This window comes from Pyxicephalus adspersus, chromosome Z (genome assembly GCF_032062135.1).
Source record: "Pyxicephalus adspersus chromosome Z, UCB_Pads_2.0, whole genome shotgun sequence".
NCBI classification, from domain to species: Eukaryota; Metazoa; Chordata; class Amphibia; order Anura; family Pyxicephalidae; genus Pyxicephalus; species Pyxicephalus adspersus.
In genome coordinates this window covers 47,121,942-47,141,112 of record NC_092871.1, presented here as the reverse complement: position 1 = coordinate 47,141,112, position 19,171 = coordinate 47,121,942, and the positions used below count along the sequence as shown (strand labels likewise).

The window sequence follows — 19,171 nt, the reverse complement described above, 5'->3', positions numbered from 1 at the left end:
AGGGGTGCAGTGAAAAGCCAGGCTGAGGGATAGAATAGCTTCCCACGGACTGAACTAAAGAGCCGCAGCTTCACAAAAAGCCAGGCTGAGAGATAGAATCGGTGCCTAAAGGTATCTATATTTCTACAATAAAATACAAAAGTGGGCAGTTTAGCAACAATACATGGAAAATCAAAATGTTTGTACCTGTTTCACCATTACAGAATTCTGAGGAAAATGAAATGTCATCTAATGTTATCCAAACTTTCTAAAACCATGCAAAGCCAACGCTCCCATTGAATTTGTTTGCTCAAATGTATGTTATTTTTTTTTTACAAGTACAAGTTACACTGTTTAGTAAAGTTTAAATTTTAAACTTGAATAACCATGCAAAGCCATCGCTCCCATTGAATTTGTTTGCTCAATTGTTTGTTATTGAAGTACAAGTTAGTGTTGTAAGTAAATGTTTAATTGTTTTAATTTTTTACTTAAATAATAAGTAATTATCTAATAATGCCATATATATTATCTAATTTGTTGTGAAAAACACTACTTATATACGAATAAATAGATATTTTTTCTTATGAATAAATAGATGAGTTTTTTTTAATCAAAAAACTTTATTTATGCGAGTACTATTTATTGTTGGCAAGAAAAAATTTTGTGGCTCTTTAAAAACTTTGAAATTTTGTAAATTGTAATTTTTGACTCTTTCGACTCAAAAGATTGCAGACCCCTGACCTAGGGTGAATATATGTAAGAGGTGGTAAGCCACAAAAAGTGGGCATATGCAGCTTCTTTTAGCTGAACACATCCTATGTTACTCAAGCCAGAAAATCATGCACGGGCACTCATAATTAGATTGATCTAATACTGTATATCATTCTTTGCTGGAATATGGCTTCAAGTTTATAGAACAGCTGAACTCCTTGGAGCTTTGAACATTTAAAGGAGAAGACAAGATATGGGACAGGTGAAAGGTTATATCTGCAAGTCATCTATATTTAAATATATTAAAAGGGCCAATGTTGTTTCTAAAACTGTGCATATTCCTAAATATAACATATGAATCTTTTATAAAGCTATAATGTTTGAATTTTTTATATTAAGCTATCCTGTGAGGATGGAAATGCAATGGGCATCTTGTACCTGTACTACTTATTTATTTCAGATCTGTGATTTAAATGGTGGAGCAAGGATATGGATGACAAGCCCCTGACCCCAAATATTTATAAAACAATCTTGTTCTGGCTCCCATAAATAGATCTTGGGAGGATAGAAATAAGACAATTGTATCTACTGACTTTTACACACAAAACATTTATACTGTTTACTTTTTGCATTGCCTTCTTGCAAGACCACCTTAGGGCTTACAAAAATGCTGCTTGTTTTAGGGTGCATTTAGCTTACATTAACAAAATGTTTCTGTGATCATTCACATGTGTTTTTGACCTTTTTCTAGGTAGCAGCAGGCTGCTTTCTCATTCCAATTGGCTTGTTATGTTAAGAAAGCAATTGATGTAAATTGTTTTAGAAAAGATGTGAATACATGGTGGAGTTAGTAATGCAAAAGTAAAACATAACTAGTTATCACATGTGACTTCATATGTATCCCACAAATCTTTCAGACTGGCTAGCTAATCTAATGACTAGTCCACAGCACAGAAAGAATTGCTTGCTGAATCTTCTACCCATCTGCAGCTGTGTCTAAGCCTGCAGCAACGCTAGCTACAGTCTTGTGTAAATAGACATAGTGGGGTTTTGGCATTGTTACATGCCTGGGCCTACCTAATTTTTGCATGCATGCACGGAGCCTTTCTTCAAGATTGGACACTCTGCTCTGCAGCTCCTCGTAGTCATAGGCGCCAATCTCCTCCTGAAGCTCGTTAAGAACTGACGTCAGATTCTGGACCTCCTCTTTAAACTGCAATACCAATTTGGCATCGGCTTTGTACTCTTCCAACACTGGTATCAGAGGCCTAAGTTCCTCCATTTTCGCTTTTATTGCCTGCAAGGTTAAAATAAGCTGGTTCAGTGCCATGCATGCAATACTTGGCAACACCCTAACCTGCCTGCACTCTGCCTGCCTTCTCTACCCTACCTGTTTTCCTAACTGTTGCCTGACTGCCCACCACAGTGACATTGTGACCTCCCAAAAAGAAGCAGTGTGAGCAGTGCACTGTAAAATACCATATTAAAAAAATGTGCAGCACAACTTATTTGGGAAAGGCCTTTATTAATCATTTTTTTTCAAATGCAACAACTTATGGTTACATGCTTCTTTTTTAAACACATACACAAAGTTTTTTTCTTTCTTTAAATTAAAAGTAGAATGCATTGACAAGGGTTAAAAATTCTTCATGAAATGCAGCTACATTTGCATGCAAAGGAAGATTGGATTTCAAGGTGTTGAAGGATCCTTTGTAAGATAGCTCTAATTGGGAGAGTAAAAAGTAAAAAGAAAAAAAGGAAAAAGAACAGCGAAAAAATAGGGGAAACAAAAATGAAAGTCTGATTGGTGCCCAAACTGCTGTGTGTCTTTCATGGTAACATAGAAGTTAACTGCCTCTTCAGTCACTGCAATTTAAGTTAGCCCTGTAAGCAAGAAAATGAAATACCATTGAAGTATTTGTGCACTATACTGCTTGAAAACAAGATTTTTAAGTAGCAGACGCTCATTTATTTATTAAGGCAGTGAAAGAGCATCAATGATCTCTAGGAACCTGAATCTGATTACAGACTTCATCTGCTTTAGAGTACATCTATAGCCATTTTTTTTTAGTTTTGAATAAAGAGAAGAGGGAAAAGGAGCTCTTGTTAGTTGTAATTGCTGTCCAGAACACTATTAGAGAGACTTCCTGTGCCAGAAAAAAACTTTCCTCCAGACAGGAATTTAAAAAAAACTCCAACAGTAAACCATAAGTAAAAATTAATTAGGTTAGATGGAGGTGTGTTAAAACCCTTGCTATTTTTTTATTATTTTCTGTTTCTCTGGTGTAAAGGTTTCTCTGTTTTGAAAAGTTTACCAGACAAAATTGAGGAGAAATCTCTGTGAGCCCTGGACAGCAATAAAACCTTATATGGGTACTAACCCCCTTCCTTCTCTATCCAAAATTTCAAAATGTTTGTGCCCATACATTTTTTTCAGTCACCATATGGTTGCACAATTGCTGTTTGTGAAAGTTACTTTTATTCAATAGAGTGCTTCCAAGAATTTTTTTTTCAGGAGGACCATTGATAATTTGATTGCTCAAAACTGGAGAGTAGCTGTAATTGTATTGTTTGCTATAAAATGTTTGAAATTGCTACATATATAAACAGCATAACACCTTGCTCTTTGCCTTAGTAAACATAGCGTACTTTCCTATTCTTACTAAGTGGATAAAAGGAAAATGCAAACTTTGTTTTAAATAATACTACCCATTTCAGTTAAACAGAATTCTTAATACCCACACAGTAAAATGCTGCATGCAAAATATAATCAGGTAATTACTTGTTAAGCAACCAAAACGAAAACAATGTTAAAAAGTAAAAAAATGAAAATATGGAAATACATTTTAATACATTTAAATGGAAATACATTTTAAATCACAAATGTTTAGTAAACATTTTTTTAAAGGTTATTAAAGGATATACATTTTCAACACATTTCCCTTGGTTATAAGAAAACTTTCTGCAGGTATTCTGTTTTAAGAACATGTATTTAAATACCATTTTGCTGGTATTCAGCTGTGAGGTAACAGAACAAGGACTGCTGCTTCACCAGTTTATTCTCTGAGCATTTTAAGTGGGTTTCTTTACTAAATGATTGTATGAATTTTACAAATGAGGTTGGAGGAGGGACTGCTGGAACTGCTGGTTCCATTTACTGTAGAAAGTGCTGCAGTTGATAGCTAGAGATACACTTTATATTAATTGGCCAATTTGAAACAATATTGTTGTACTATTTGTGTTTTTTTGAATCCCAGATTTCTCATAGTTTATCAGCTTGGAAAGATGGTACAAGAACAGTCATTTGTAGGTGACCATTGATGAAATCACATATTGGTGAGTTAAATCTTTTAATTGTTCTATCTCCAATTGTCACATGAAACAAATATGGTGCTTTATTCTTACAGAGGAACACCAAGCCAGATTTGGGAAACATGATTTTAGGAATCATTTATTAAACTCTTTGCTGGCAAGGCATGTTCTAGGCCTCAAATTAAAAACTTTTAGTAGAATTTTAAAAATCATCCAACTGCCTATAAATAGGATTCCTTACAATTAATAACTATAATGAGGTCATCACAATGGCACCTGTCAATAGGTGAAATATATTGAGCAGGAATTAAACAGTCAGTTCTTGAGCCTGTTGTGTTGAAAACAGAGAAAAGGCAAGCTGGCTGCACAACTTGGTCACAGCATTTCTAAAATGGCAGGTCTTGTGTACTGTTTCTTCAAAAGTGGTCCGGAAAGAGAAAGCCAAGGGCACATAGTGTTTTAGCACAAATTGCTTTTAATATCTATTGTTTGCACTGAGAGAGCAGTGCCACTGACTGCCTTGTAGGCCGTCTCTTGTCCACTGCCAGTCTCACTGGGAATGTCAGTGCCAGAACTGGACTTTGGAGCAATGAAGATGGAATCAGAAAGCACTGGTGGAAGAAGGCATGAATTGTGACTTAAAGGCCCTGCTAGTAAAGTTTTAGTACCAGATACGACAGTAAACCTTCAGAGGTCTTACAGAATCCATGCCCTGATAGAGTTCTTTTCATGGCCCACAATAAACCTACACGATTAATCAAGCAGATTATGAATCAGACACTCTCTAGTTGTAAGAGAAATGTGATCCTCACTGTGCCTTACTAATAATAAAAAAAACACCTTCTAGGAGGGTATCAGTAGCCAATTTGAATTTTGAATGCAGAAATACAGCATCCTATTTTAGTGTGAGCCCAATGACCCAGTTCAGACCTGAAAGCCGCTGTTATTGGCAAGCAGAGTAGAGAAATGACAGCTCACTGCTGCGGCTGATGGGCTACAGCTCTGATAAGGATAGAATTTTTCTTCTTATACAGTCTCTCTCCCAGCGGGAGCAATTAAACAAGAGCGACTGACTGCAAAGCCAAAGTCATCCTCCATGACAATCTCATGGTTGACCTTGGTTGGTGGAAGTTTCTGGAGTTTTCTGCAATGTACAATAAGGCACTTACAGAGAGCAGCTGCTCAAAGCTCCTGATATAACCCAGCACAAGGGAATATGTAGTGATGGGGCCAGATGAGCCTAGGGCCCATTAATAACGCATAGGGCTATGCTAAAGCAAGGCACGTGTCCTTCTCAACTGCACAGACTTTCTGTAGCAGGCTATAGAGTCCATTGTGACCCCACTTTATATATATTTAGATTCTATTTATGATATCTAGTTAAGCTGGGAACAAAACCACTTTATCTTTCCTCCAATATTTGTATTTTTAAATATTGCAAAGTTTGGGTTTTATTTTTAAAAAATTAGCCAAAAGTAATGGTAATATTGCCTATAGTGTTCATTTAATTTTTCACCTAACCTTTTATAGAAACATAAAAGAAAATGTTTTACACGATCAATGCAATTATTTACCAAAATGTCTGTTGTAGCTGCAAAAACCTGATCCTATCTGACCTGTTAGCAGACAGAGATGGCACTAGAGAAGGTTGTTTGATAAATCACACAAGGCATGCTAACATCTATTTGTCACTAATTACATGTCACGCATTGCCACACTTAATTTCTGCTGGAAAATCAGCCTCTCCAATCTCATTAAGTGACAGGAACTGCCAGGAAGCTATCGAGTTTGGCTTACCTCATATTCACTTTCTTCCAAAGCAGCCAATTTGATTTGAGAGAGGCTGCTAAACTTGTCAATACAGCAGCAAACCTTATGACTGAGGTTGGGTGATGGAGGTTGGGGGATGGGAGAAGAGGTTGGGGGATGGAGTAAGTCCAAGTTAAAATATTGCATAGAAGGGTAGGAAGTTGCTATTCACCTTTAACATTTATATTCTATTTTGTATAGTCGCTTTACTAGATGGAAACTCAGTTTTCTACTCACTGTCTTGTTTTTGGTGGATTTTCAGAAAATGGGGGTAGCCCATTTCTAGAACACTGGCTGTTAACACATCACCGACTACATATTAATTCACTTCAGTCTTTATGGTAAATTATAATACACAATAGGTAATAAATCTGAGGTAAGGGAGGTGATCTGTTTGGCACAGGTCACTGTACAATAAAGATGCCTTTCAGGGCATGTATAATGATGTATAGTTCCACAGGAGCCATTAAAACACAGTTCACCCAGCCCTACTTCTGTGGAACAGTACTCACCTTGAACTGCCTGGCCTGGTGCTGCCTGTGAGTCTCCTCCACTTGCTTAAATTTGGACTCCAGGCCTTTCATTTGATTCTCCATCCTCTCTACATATTGCAAGTCCCTCTGGGTCCGCCTGTCCAGAACTTCTATTGATTGGGACATGTTTTGCACCTAAAAATAAAACAAGAGTGCAGCCAAGTTTTAATATTTTTTCATTATGTTGAGTTTATAATGGTTATGTTCTATCTAGAGTCAAAACACAACTAAACTTGACACCTGGATAGTATTATAGACCCCCACCCCCCCTACTAAATGCATTTTCCTGCTAAATAAGCACTGAATACACACACACTCATGTACACGTGTGTGTCCCTTTCCACACCTCCAACTTCTTACTTTTTCTTTTTTGCAATGTGTTACACAAACAAGTGACTACACAGCCAACATACTATTCTGCAAATATGGAATCCTTCTCTCTGTGGGAAAGCAGTGATCTCTTTGTAAAGGTCTGGCATGCCCCATGCTAAGTCAAAGCCAGATCTCTGTACTGATTGCAGAGCTATGGGTCTAACTGGGCAGGAGGTTTAACTCAGCAAGGGTGTGCTAGACCTCTGCAATGATACCACAGCTTCCGAACAGCAAGAAAAAAAAAAGATCCTTCCCTCCCGAATACTGGAAGCAATAACTTTTGTACTCCGTGGCTGCTTTAAAAAGAAAAAAAAAATGTTCTGATAAACTTGCAATCTATTTAGCTGATTTGAAATGGGGATTTATTTGTGCTTGGTAAGATGGTCTTCTTTTCTGATGACTTAGTAAACAGCACACTTTCATAGCCTTGCCTCCTAACTTTAGCATACAATATAATGATTTTCTGTTTGTTATAGAATTGTACTATCGTGCTGCTACAAACCTCACCATGTTCGGAGGACAGACATGCAACACAACCATCTTTCATCTTACATTTCATTTGCATATATTCAGGTCTTTTGTGAACACTAAAGATTTCAGACCCCCTTCTCTGTACAATAAAATCCCAACAATGCATTTTTTCTCTGACCATAGCTGAGCAAGCAAAAAAAGGCCACATTCCATATTAAGCTCACCTTTTCTAATAGCTGCCTGAGCTGCTTTGTTCTGGCATCCCGAGAGCACATTGTCTGCTGTGGTGCCACTACTGTACATATACATCGGCCCTCACTGTCCTGGGCAGAGCTATAAACCTGCCAACTTTCTTCTGGGTTGGTTGGCAAGACCTGGAAAATGAGGAAAGGACATGATTTTCTTAATAAACCTTTAAAAAAAATCCAAAACCTTAATTTTTTTAAAAGACAAATGTTAGTATAGAACAAATAAAAAATAAAAGTAAATAGAGAACAAAACAATGAAAAAACAATGAAAATAAAAGGCATCCACACTGAAACAAACTCTTGAATTTGGCAAAATTTGGGATACTAAATTTGCTTGTGTATGGAAATAGACTCTGGTCATTGAGAAAAAATGCGAGATATGAGTTCCTGAGCGCTGCAAGGATCAGTTTCAAAGTCTGCATTTCCTCTTTTTAATGCACAATGCTGTATTCGTGACTCTGTTTTAAATGCAAAAAAAAACATTTATTCTTGAAGCTGTTGGTCTCTTGAGAACACATGGCAAGTAATGGTATATAGTTAAATGTTAAAAAGTGATGAAATGATTTACCTATTTTGCACTTATTATCTGTAAAAATATTTCGGATATCTACTTGGTAACCATTTATAACAAAAAATATAACCACAGAGAGGTTATATATTTTATTTACGACAATAAAATATTCTCGTTTTACTGCTGCAGAAATGGAGTTGTGATCTTGTTACACAGCACTCACCCTCATTGTCTGCTCATAATGTATTTTCATTCAGTGCACAGAAAAACAAAAGAACTTTGCTCCTTGGCCGGAAGCCAAATTGTTGGCTGCCCTGGCATGCAGCAAAACGGCAAGAGCATCGGAAATTGAACAGACTTTAAGGCGCTTTCACACTTTCAAGATGTTACTTGGGTACAATACGGGGATACTGCAGTTATTTGTGAACTAATAGTTGCTTTCTGCTGGGTGTAAGTAAAGATGGCTGCGAAGGACACATTGCTGATATTGGTTTATCTTTGTGACCAGTATTTTGACTTGCCAGCATTGTGGAGAGTTGTATGATTTGTGGCTTAACTACTGTAATAACTGTTTATATATACAATAAAATCATGTTCTAGAAACCAGTTTGATGTCTGCTGCAAAAAATAGAGGAGTGGCCCATTGAGAATAACCTCAATTCAGGGTATTAGAATTTTAGAACAAAATGCAAGTCTAGTGGTGACCCAAATGCTGTGTATGACCTTAGTATACAGGGTGAATACAAAAGTGGGATATGCCCTATTCTTCACATGATCGTTTTGTAGAGTTTACACAATTCCGAAATTTTAAAACTGATGAGAATTCCAGGCATGACCTTGATTCCAAGGATGATATCATAACCTTGATTCTAGGTTTAGATTTTTTGATGTGATCTTTAAATGAGCCAAATATGAGCAATGACATCAATTCTGGGGTAAATTTGATTTCCGTGGATGATGTTTATCTCAGAGTGTGATTCAATATAGACAGATCACACATTCTGAGAGATCTAGCTTTCTACATGTATACATGATCCAAATGCCAGGATGACCCAAATCCTAAGAATAACTGTGTGAGTTATAAACAAAATTCAAAGTAAGCAAGCTTTTCTTTGTTCCTTACAGAGCTGCACAAATACACATTTTCATATTTGTTTTTTCTATGCACTAAACTGACCCTTCTGTATGATGAAGCAAAGCTGGATACAAGGAAGGATGAGGAGACATTTGGATTTTTTTTTTTAAATGCCTACTACCCGCAATCTTTTACCTTGTCCTTCCTGCAGCCACTTGTCTCTCCGCTATGATGAGGATTGTAGAAAGGATTCTAATGTCTCCCTCGTACTTGAAGAATAATTTCCCAGAGAACCCTGCATCCCGGATCCCAGGACATTGGAGAAGGCCATCTCATCCATACACCCTCCCTGGCATTTGATGTTTAATTACCCCAGGGGGTTAACATGATCAACCCCCCCACCCCAATTCAAACATTGATCCCCAGTATTTTACCCCCAACTCACCCCGATGCTCCTGTCCAAGGTGCCAGGGTTGGCCCCCGTTAGCTTGGTGGTATTTAGGCCCACCAAGGATGGCAGGGTCTGTGACATCCAGTTGGTAATCATCGCCATGGTGCTAAGGACAACCCCAATCTTGAGTAAAGGCACAGACATCTCTGCTCCGATCTCCTTCGCAAACAAACCTTCATTCTGTAGCAGCCGGGGAAGCTGGGTTTGACTTTAAAGAGCTTGCAGGCATCATTGCAGCCTCCCAATCCTCCAGCACGGCCAGGCGCCTCCGGGACATGTTAGCCTGCGGATCAAGCTCTACCACGGTGTGCTTCACACCAAGCCAATTCTGTGCTACGGAATATGGAGAGATATAAGAGAGCCAGCGGGATAATCAGGATTCGATGTGTATATGCCGGTATCCTCTTAAGAGTATTAACGGAAAGTATTCCCGCTGCTGCTGCCGGCTGCCAGGCTCCGGATCCACACCAAGCTGTGCAATTGACAATCAACTGATCAGTGATCAAGTGATCGGGGAAGGCTGGCCATGGATTAGTGCTGGAGGAGGAGCTGCCGCTTTGCTGGAGGAAAACGCATGCTGATGTCACGTTACATTTTTTTCAACTCTCATCCCTATGTCCCCCTCCCTCCTGTTATCTTGTAGGAAGAGAGCATTTTAGGAAAGATACAAACAGGTAACAATGTTACTGGGAGCAGAGATCCCAGCACTTCTACTATGACATTACGTTGTATATCTACCTCCTGGTCACATCCAAGAGGTGATGCCTCTCCCCAATCCCTATATATTTTCAATCTAGGATGCCAGTGATGAGAACAATTCGCGTCCTGCTCCACACAGCTTCTCTCCTCTCTATATAATTAGATGTGGTAATATAAAATTCCCCAGCCAACAAATAGACATTAGTGTACAGGATCAGTGTACAAATATGGAAATAGTGCAGAACATACTGCCATCTGCTCTATAGATTATCCTGATCATATAGGATTATCTTCCCCCTTTTCTTGATCTCTCTCCTTTCTTTGCTTCTGTTTTTTAATCCTTCCTTCTTCCTTACACCCTTAATTACTCTCCCTTCCCCACCCCTCTCTATTTTATCTTTATTTTTCTCCCTCTCCCTTTTATTACCGCATACATCATCATTTTATATCTAACCCTACCCTACTCCTTATCTTACTTTTATCCAACACTTTTTTTTCTTTTCTATTCCTTTTTCTGTTCCTCTCCTAGTCTTTTTCGCGTTCTTTACAATTTCTTTTCTTTTCCCTTCACTCGCTCTTTTCCTCCTTTTCTCTTTCCCAATCTCTTCTTTCCTTCTTTCCACCTGTAATAGGTACTCATTATATATTTACTACATTGTAGCATATCTCTGCATCCGGTGAAGCAGCCTATAAAAAAATGTCAGTCGTACAGTTCTTTCTTTGAGATTCCCTTCCAAATGAATGCAGAGACAATAGGATGCCCCCTTCTCAATGATAAACCACGAAGCACAGAAAGTGATTCGGCTTTTATCTACCATTGTTTCATTGTTTCAGTGGTTTCAGCGGTGAGAGAGTTAAACTCTGCAGTGATCGATGTAAAGTGCAGGCAGTAAGTGGCCCTGAGGGAGTACATGAAGAATAGGAGAGGATGCTGCGCTTCCTGGCATTATGGGCCATCCTGGGGCAAATTTGAGCACCATTACCACATTGTATGTAGATGTGCTAGCACAGGTAGGAGCCCCTCTGGCAAGGAGCTGCCAATGATTGGAGAATTGACAATAATACATGATGTAATTAATAAGCTCTTGTTTAGTTCATATCTTTATTTCCTAAATTAATAACTCAACATTGGCAGGACACGATAGGAATGTCAAACGTTGTGTGGTGGTGCCATCTGCTGATAATTTCTCTAACTGCACTTCTGTATATTTAGTCTGAGAGGTCAGTTCTCTTCACTGCACCAATTAAGGATGTACATCACGCCTTTAATGAGGGGGTGGAGGATGTGGGAGATTATACACTTTTAGATATCAGACCACTTCCATTTCCGTGGCATTATTTTAATACTCTTAGGGCCAATTACAGTTATTTCAAGAGACATAGGCAAAACGTCCAATTAAAATTGTATCAGGAGACCTGGGCAAAATAAAGCCACACTAAAGTGTCATTCTGCTGCATGTTCCCCTTCACTGGTACTCATCAGAGAATAGAACTGGCTATTAGGAAAGTCAAACAAGAGAATTACTGCCTTTTTTGTAATAGCCAGCAATGCAAATCTTCATTGTGTTTTTTCATAAGGAACATTCAATTGCAGAAATTGGCTATTATTTCTATTGCACTACAACTCTCATCACGCCTTTTTAGAGTCCTTGTGTCGTTCTGTAGATTATCTAATGAGGCAGGGACAAAAAAAAAGCGTTTTAATAGGGTAAAGAAATTTGTTCATAGAGCTGGTTTATTCCCTCCATAGGAAGCATTTTTTCTCCATGACCCTTTCCCTGTCCTCCATAAAAACAGTACATGCCCTCCTTCCTTCTAGTTTTCAGGTGCCTTTATTAATCCCACTATATCCATAGTAAGTGAATGCAGTTTACAGGGTCAGTAGACCTGCAATATTTTTTTAATTGCTCATTTTATGTAACCCTTGTGCAGAGCTTAGAGCCTAATGTGTGAAAACAAAAATATGAGCTTAGGTCAGAACATTATTCTTGGACTCATCATCAATACATTTCTGTTACAATGTAAAGTTACAGTACAATATTTGTACACTGCCATTACACATTTGGATTGTTTGTATTGGAACAAACAGTAATTAGGAATATTTGTGCAGTCATATTACACATTTATGTGATTGGCAGCTGTTTTCAGTTACCTTTATCAGAGGATACTACTGAGATAGGGATTTTGCTCAAAACAGCGGCACATATGACATAAAATGTCAATTTGCATTAAATGAGCTTGGACTTTTTAAAAAGATATCTCCCATTTCAGCTATACTGCAAAGATTTTTTTTCACCCATTGCGTTTTTTAAAATCCTCTGAAAACTAAGACCTGAAGAAAGGTAGAATTTAATTCAAAAGGCTCATTCATTCTGTGAGTCTAATATTTGTCCTGGGGCATTGTGCAGTACTGTAATGCACCGGAAACAAAATGCTCACATGTGGTATGATGTGGTGCCATTAACTGTGAATGGCAATCCAACGCACTGCACAGTGCAGTGTAGTGTATGCAGCCCACCATAACACAAAGACAGTGCATAGTGCATAGTATGACATTAATGTACATTGCACTAAAACATGTGTTTCATTGAAAGATAGTGAAGCAAACCTAATAGCTTTACAGTGTAATTGTACTAACTTGTATCTAGACACACAGGCATTGATACTACATAACTTGGTTAAAAAGGAATAGAGAAATCAGAGAGTAATTTTGTAGCCAGCTTTATTTTTGCAAGGGCAATTTTTTTGCTAATAATATTTGTACTGTGGATTTAAAGTAAATGCAAAATCCCTCTTTAAAGGCTTTTTCTCAGTTGCATTACACTCAGAAACAAGAACAAAACACAGCACTTTTTGGTAATTTGACTTTTACTTGATTGTCAAGTTACTGTTGCATTCACATTGATTTGTACAAAAAGTGACTTCAATGACAAAAAATGTATAGATGAACCCCTGATGTGTTCTAGCGATTGCACACAATCTACTTATGATTACTGCATTTTTATTAAATATATTGTTACAAGTATTTCTTTCCCTTTCTTTGTTCTGTGATCATTAGGGGAAGTTCACAGGACATGTGTACAAATCTGATTTTGGTTCCGTTTCTAAATCAATAAAATTCGTTGGTTTTCAGAGCATGGCACTAGTCACAAGTGTCTTCCTGTCCATGTATGACATGATGCTTGCAAGATTTCTGACACATAATTCCTATTAGTTACATGAATGATTTCTGTCATTTCTTATCTGTAGTTACTACAGATCTGTGTTTTTTGTTGCAGGGTCAAATATTCACATAGTTATCTTCACATCCTGCAGAGATTCAATTCTGTATTGTGAACACTCCATGTATGTTGACACAGCATGCTCAACTCAGATGGTGGAATTGATGCCTAAATATGTTTGTAAATATTCAAGGCTATGGATAAAAGAATACAGCTAAGTTGTGTAAAACATGGGGTATCTAAAACATTTTGTTTGTGCACAGCTTAAGGAGATGCTCTTGGCATGAATGAAGTCCTTGCCTCTATTTCTACCCTGCAGATGGCAGCACAATCAAGCCAATGTGATATTTGTGAAGAGGCAATAACAGCTTCATGGGTAATGCTTCCCTGCCCCTCAGATCACCATCATATTTGCAGCTTTCTCACACTATAAGAATTATAGTAATTCACCATACATTCAGACAGATACACATTTATCTTTGTTTACATAGGATTTGGTCAATCCACACCCAAAAAATAATAATAATAATAAGCAAATCAGCATGCCCGTCAGGCATTTTCAAGGTCAGATTATCAGCCTAGTTATTTTTCTTACTGCAGGTCTCCTTTAAAATTATCTGATGGTAAAAAACCTATGTTAGACAACAACAGGGAGAAGCTGTCTTTTTTCCTTTAACATCACTTAGTGAAGCTGAACTGGTTCAGTGTTAATTCCCTGCAGCCGGAAATCCAGGAAGGGCTCTATCCAATTCCAGCGTCTCACACAGATGTCTGGTTTGTAACATAGCCCCTTTTATTGGGGTCTATCAGGAAGCTCCAATGAAAGCAGCCATTCCCCAACTCGATGATACTTCAGAACCCAAGTTTAGTCTATCAATTGTGAATGTGTGCTCACATCTAATTAAATGGATGGTTTGCTTCATGATTCTAATTTATATAAAATCCCAGATTAGTTATATGTTTTATTTATTTAAAATCGATCAAATCCATTTTTTTTCTTTATATGCATCAACTGAAAGCTCATGCATGAAATGGGAGGGCCCACTATGTAAGGTAGGTGACCTTGTTTCCATTTTCCAGGTAGAGGCATACAGCAGGTTATTCCTCCTTGAGAGACATATGGCTTCAATGTGTTATAGTATAGGAATCAGGAGATTGTTTTAAAAAAAGATAAGACTAAATACCATCAGTTATCACATTTTACAAACTAATTGTAATTTATTGCATACTAATCCAAGATTGTTTAAACATGGTCCTATTATTTAAACCTATTACCAGACACCCTCATCTATTATGGGTCTGTACTGGCCCCTATACACCTCATCCCTGTGTTGGCTTACATAGAGCAGAGAGCTGTCATTACATTGTGGATTATCTTTTTCACTTTTCTTTAGACTTGTAAGGAGCTAACATTCAAATTTCTGCTTTGTGTTAGAGATACAAACACTGCCTATTGCCTCTATTAGGCACATGCAGATGAAATAAAAGGGAATAGAACCTTCGCTGACAAATTTCTTCTTTGCATGTCATAGCTCAACATGTGTGCACCAGGAAAACAAATTCTGGTTATTGAACTTTATTTATAAAGTGTCAACATATTACACAGCACTGTACATCAAAAAAGGGTTGTAAATGACGGACAGATACAAATGATGACACAGGAGGAGGAGAGGACCCTCCCAAATCTAATGAAAAAGAGAATCTGCTGTCAGCAAGCTTTTCTGCCAGTCATTACAGCAGAACAATTAAGACACATAGTTGGTGATTATGTCACTACTACAAAGAAGATCAGTAAGTGTTGATCAGTGCGAAAGGGCATGCATTACCACGACGCACATCACATGCATTTCTGCGCCGTTTTGCAATTTACGCCTAATATTACCCTCAATGCAAACTGCTATCATACTGCATCGCACTGTGGGAGTTGCGGTGTTTTCAAAATTGCAGAATGCAAACTTCTTGAGTGTGGCCTTTCATTTAACCACCCAACCGTTAAACCCGACCTTGATTCGGGTTTAAAGATTTTGCAAAAATCGATAAACCCGAACTTTTTCGGGTGGTTAAATCTCATCACTTACCTGGTCCCCGCTGTGATGATCCGTTCTGTTCCAGCGTCGATCTCTAAAAAAAAATACTCACCTTCCCCCCGCAGCTCCTCCGGACACGTCTTCTGTCTTCATCCGGCGAGTGCAGTGTTGATCTCTGGGGTTTCCCAGTGACGTCGCTGCATGCGTCGGTGCGGGCGGGAAATTCAAATTGCTTTTTGTATTGAACTCAATGCAAAAAAGCTGTATTGAGTCCAATACAAAGAAATCCTTATATAATATATATATAATTGTATTATATATATATTATATAAGCTACTGTAAATTACATTATACACTATTTTTCTTTTTTTTTTAAAGATTTTTTTTTATGTTTTATAAAAAAAAACTGTTAATATTAAATTTATAACATTTTGGACATATTTCGGTGATTTATGCGGTAATTCGGTGAATTATAGCCTACAATCTAAAATAAATTTCCATGCAAAAAAATTTACACTTTTTGCATGGAAGTATAGAAGTTTGGAAAGAATTAGAATACCCAGCGTTCGCGTACGTGTCCCTCGGCAATTCCTGATGATGTCTGTGCATGCGCCCGTCGATGCGGGTCGTAGCGGGAAATTCAAATATTTTGTATTGGATTCAATACAAAGTCCTGTATCCAATCCAATACAAAATAATACAAAATATATTTATATGGTTTTGTCTATAGGTATGTGACATTGGACTGTTGGACACTAGGGAGGTGTTTTAGAAAAATATATTAGTATACAGTATACCGAATTATCGCATTTTCAGTATTTTTCATTTATTTACGTATTCTTGTTTGAGCTGATTTTTGTGTCTTTTATTTCATTTTAAAATTAAGTAATTTTTTTTTACATGATTGTGTGTTTCAAACATTTTTTATATTTATGATATCTACTAGAACCCTGTTCGGACATATTTCTGTAAGTTCTACTATTTAAAAAACACATTTCATGAAAAACAGTGTACCGCTTTTGGTACAGAAATCTAGACATCAGTGTAACGCCCAGGAGGTTAAATGAGAATGGCAATGTTTTGTGTTTCAAAAGAAAAACAAATGCAGCACAACTGTATAGTGGAAAACGGCCCACTGGGTCATGTTTGCATTTTGTAGTTTCAGCAAATCCTTTTTTTAAAAAAGGATTCTGCTTTTCCTATAGGGCACAGTTCTACTTTCCAGTATGAAAGCTGTCATGTAAAGCAGCAGAACCTCTAAGCATACAGAAAGCGATTCGCTGCAGCTGTCTGTCTAATCTCAGGCCAAAAGCATTAAGCCTCTATTATCTCCTCATATTCCTAATCTAACACCAATCAGCCTAATTCTATTATTATGTAGAATCTACAAAGTGCCTGAGAGTGACCATGCGCTTAGCTGCCTCAGATGATGGGCAATCTGTACAGTAAAAAGTTCCAGCTCTCTGTGATCTCCATAAAACAGTCTGACTGGAACCAGCGATGAATATTTTAGCATGCTGCACTTATCATTAAATATTTGTAGGGTCTGCAGCCACTAAAACCTAAATGGATTCAAACAAAACCCACAGAGCTGCTGGTGATACAGTGTAACAAGCTGCTGACCCCAAGCTCAACAAGCACCCCATCAGATCTGCTGACAGCTAAAGCTTGTATGTTCAATTCTCTTTATTCATAATATATATATATGTGATGCAAATGTGACATGGTTAGACCATGAGTGATTGTGTGGATAAAGAGTGATTAATGGACATTTCAAACAATCCTAAAGATCACAAAATGCTGCAGCAGGCAAATGTAAGCTTGTTGTAAACTGGTAGTAAAAGCAAATCTCATACTTATAGTGACTTGATCTAGCAGGGAGTAGTCCACTGAAAGTGGAGTTCTGTGTCAGTAGAGTCAGTAGGGAGGGATGAGGTGCTACAGGGAAGAGATGTGTGACTGGGTCAGAGGTCACAGCATGTCTCAAGCTGCAGGATCTACACCAAGTGGATTTTACCTGTAACAGGTATATAGATATTAGTAATGCCAAAGCTATAAATCAAATGTTTGATGAGTTAAAAGCTGACGTAATTGATGACAGTCGACAAGCTTGTGGCGCAATTATATTGGATAGCTGCAAAGAAACCTCGGAAGGCACAAAAGTGTCTAGTCATCCCCCTTGATATAGGCCAATACCAAGCTGACCATCTGTCAGGGGCTGTTTAGAGCAGTTGTCACCAACATTTTGGATGTCACGGACCACCAATCTCACGGACTCCGGACTGCGCATTCACGGGGAGCCATGTGTCAAAGGCGAAGAAACTTCCCCCAGAGTAACGTCATGATGCCAGAACCCGCCAACACAGAGACACAACCCGCACACTGCCCTGAACCTGCGATCCATATGGGGGACATGGTCCTCGGCTCCAGCCAGTGCGCCCTCCCAGCTCGGTCCTTCTCCTGACCTTGCCAGAGCCACGGACCACCAAAATTTTCTTGCGGACCACCAGTTGGCGACCTTTGCTTTAGAGGCTGTTTCTCGCTGCGCCCAATTCTGTCCGCATAAAAGGGAGAGGGTGAATAGAGGCAAATCAGACCACTCTTAGATAACAGATGTAACGCAGACGTATCCATGAACCTTGCCCAGATGATCCCTCCAGTTTTCCAGACTGATAAAGTGGTCTCTATCAGCCCAAAGTGTTACCGGATGTTGCACCTGGTGATGTATTATCCTATTTGTATGTTTGATAATTAGCGTGTATATTGTTGTGTTATTATTAGTTCAACTACAGGGAGAGGGCCCATAGGGGCGCATTGTGTGAAACAGCAACAGTGAATATTGTTCTTATGTATTTTTCATAGTGGTTTAATTCTGTATGATAATCATATGGGAACTTTGTGTATAATTTATGTGGTGTATATGTGTGCTGCAATACATCTTCTTAGTCTATAAGCTTTTGTTATTTCTCTCTACGAATGCATTTAACACAGACCACAAGATAGATATCTGGTGTAGATTAACCGAATAAGGTATTTTCAGTTTGGGGTCCCAGGGCCAAGTCCCATTGAGCGTCACTGACACCTGGCAACACAATATACCAATAAACGGCAAGAAAGAGGCATTGCTGTGGAGACCACAGATGTGGACTGATGACCACCTCACTGATATCCCAATATTTAGCCCCAACCTCCCCAACCATTCTTCTTTCTAGCAGTATGCCCTCGCTATTTACCCACACAAGCTTTTTCTTGTGCTCTTATCTTTGTCAGATTCCATCCTGCAGCTTACTTTCACACCATTAAGAAAACTAGTGACCTGAGTAAAGGGTGACTACAGCTTTCATGAACCTGGTCACCTTTCACAGTGATGGCCATGTGTCTAGAAAATGACAAACTACCAGTAAACCATACCTTTAACTAATAATATAAATATAAAATTAAAATTCTAATTAGTCTTTTTTTCTGAAATGGTGAAAGAATACCAGCAGTATGGCTGAAGGATGTCTTTTGTCTCTTGTCTCTTAACTTGAAAATTGAGAGATTAGCTAATTATAATAATATTATTGATATTATTAATAATAATAAACAGTATTTATATAGCACCAACATATTACCATTGGAAATTAAATGCACTAAGGGGTTGCAAATGATAGATACAGAAGGTGACACAGGAGGAGAGGACCCTGCCCAGAAGAGACTATATACCAAAAAATCTGCTCTGTGCCCTTTTGCTGTAAAATACATCAAAAATA

At 38.1% G+C, this 19,171-nt stretch overlaps 1 protein-coding gene across 3 annotated transcripts in view; it reads right to left on the bottom strand.

Annotated features, from left to right (window-relative positions):
- Positions 1–19,171, bottom strand: part of OLFM1 (olfactomedin 1) — a 108,794-nt gene that overhangs the window by 9,854 nt on the left and 79,769 nt on the right. For 2 of the 3 annotated variants that reach the window (XM_072431494.1, XM_072431493.1), the window contains exons 2-4: positions 7,412–7,561; positions 6,324–6,479; positions 1,768–1,987 (exon numbers count right to left, since the gene is read on the bottom strand). In XM_072431494.1, the coding sequence (XP_072287595.1) occupies positions 1,768–1,987; positions 6,324–6,479; positions 7,412–7,462 (427 nt within the window). In that variant the 5' untranslated portion in view covers positions 7,463–7,561. Of the gene's footprint in view, positions 1–1,767; positions 1,988–6,323; positions 6,480–7,411; positions 7,562–9,466; positions 10,208–19,171 lie in introns of those variants that run through there. The other variant, XM_072431492.1, reaches the window with a different exon arrangement.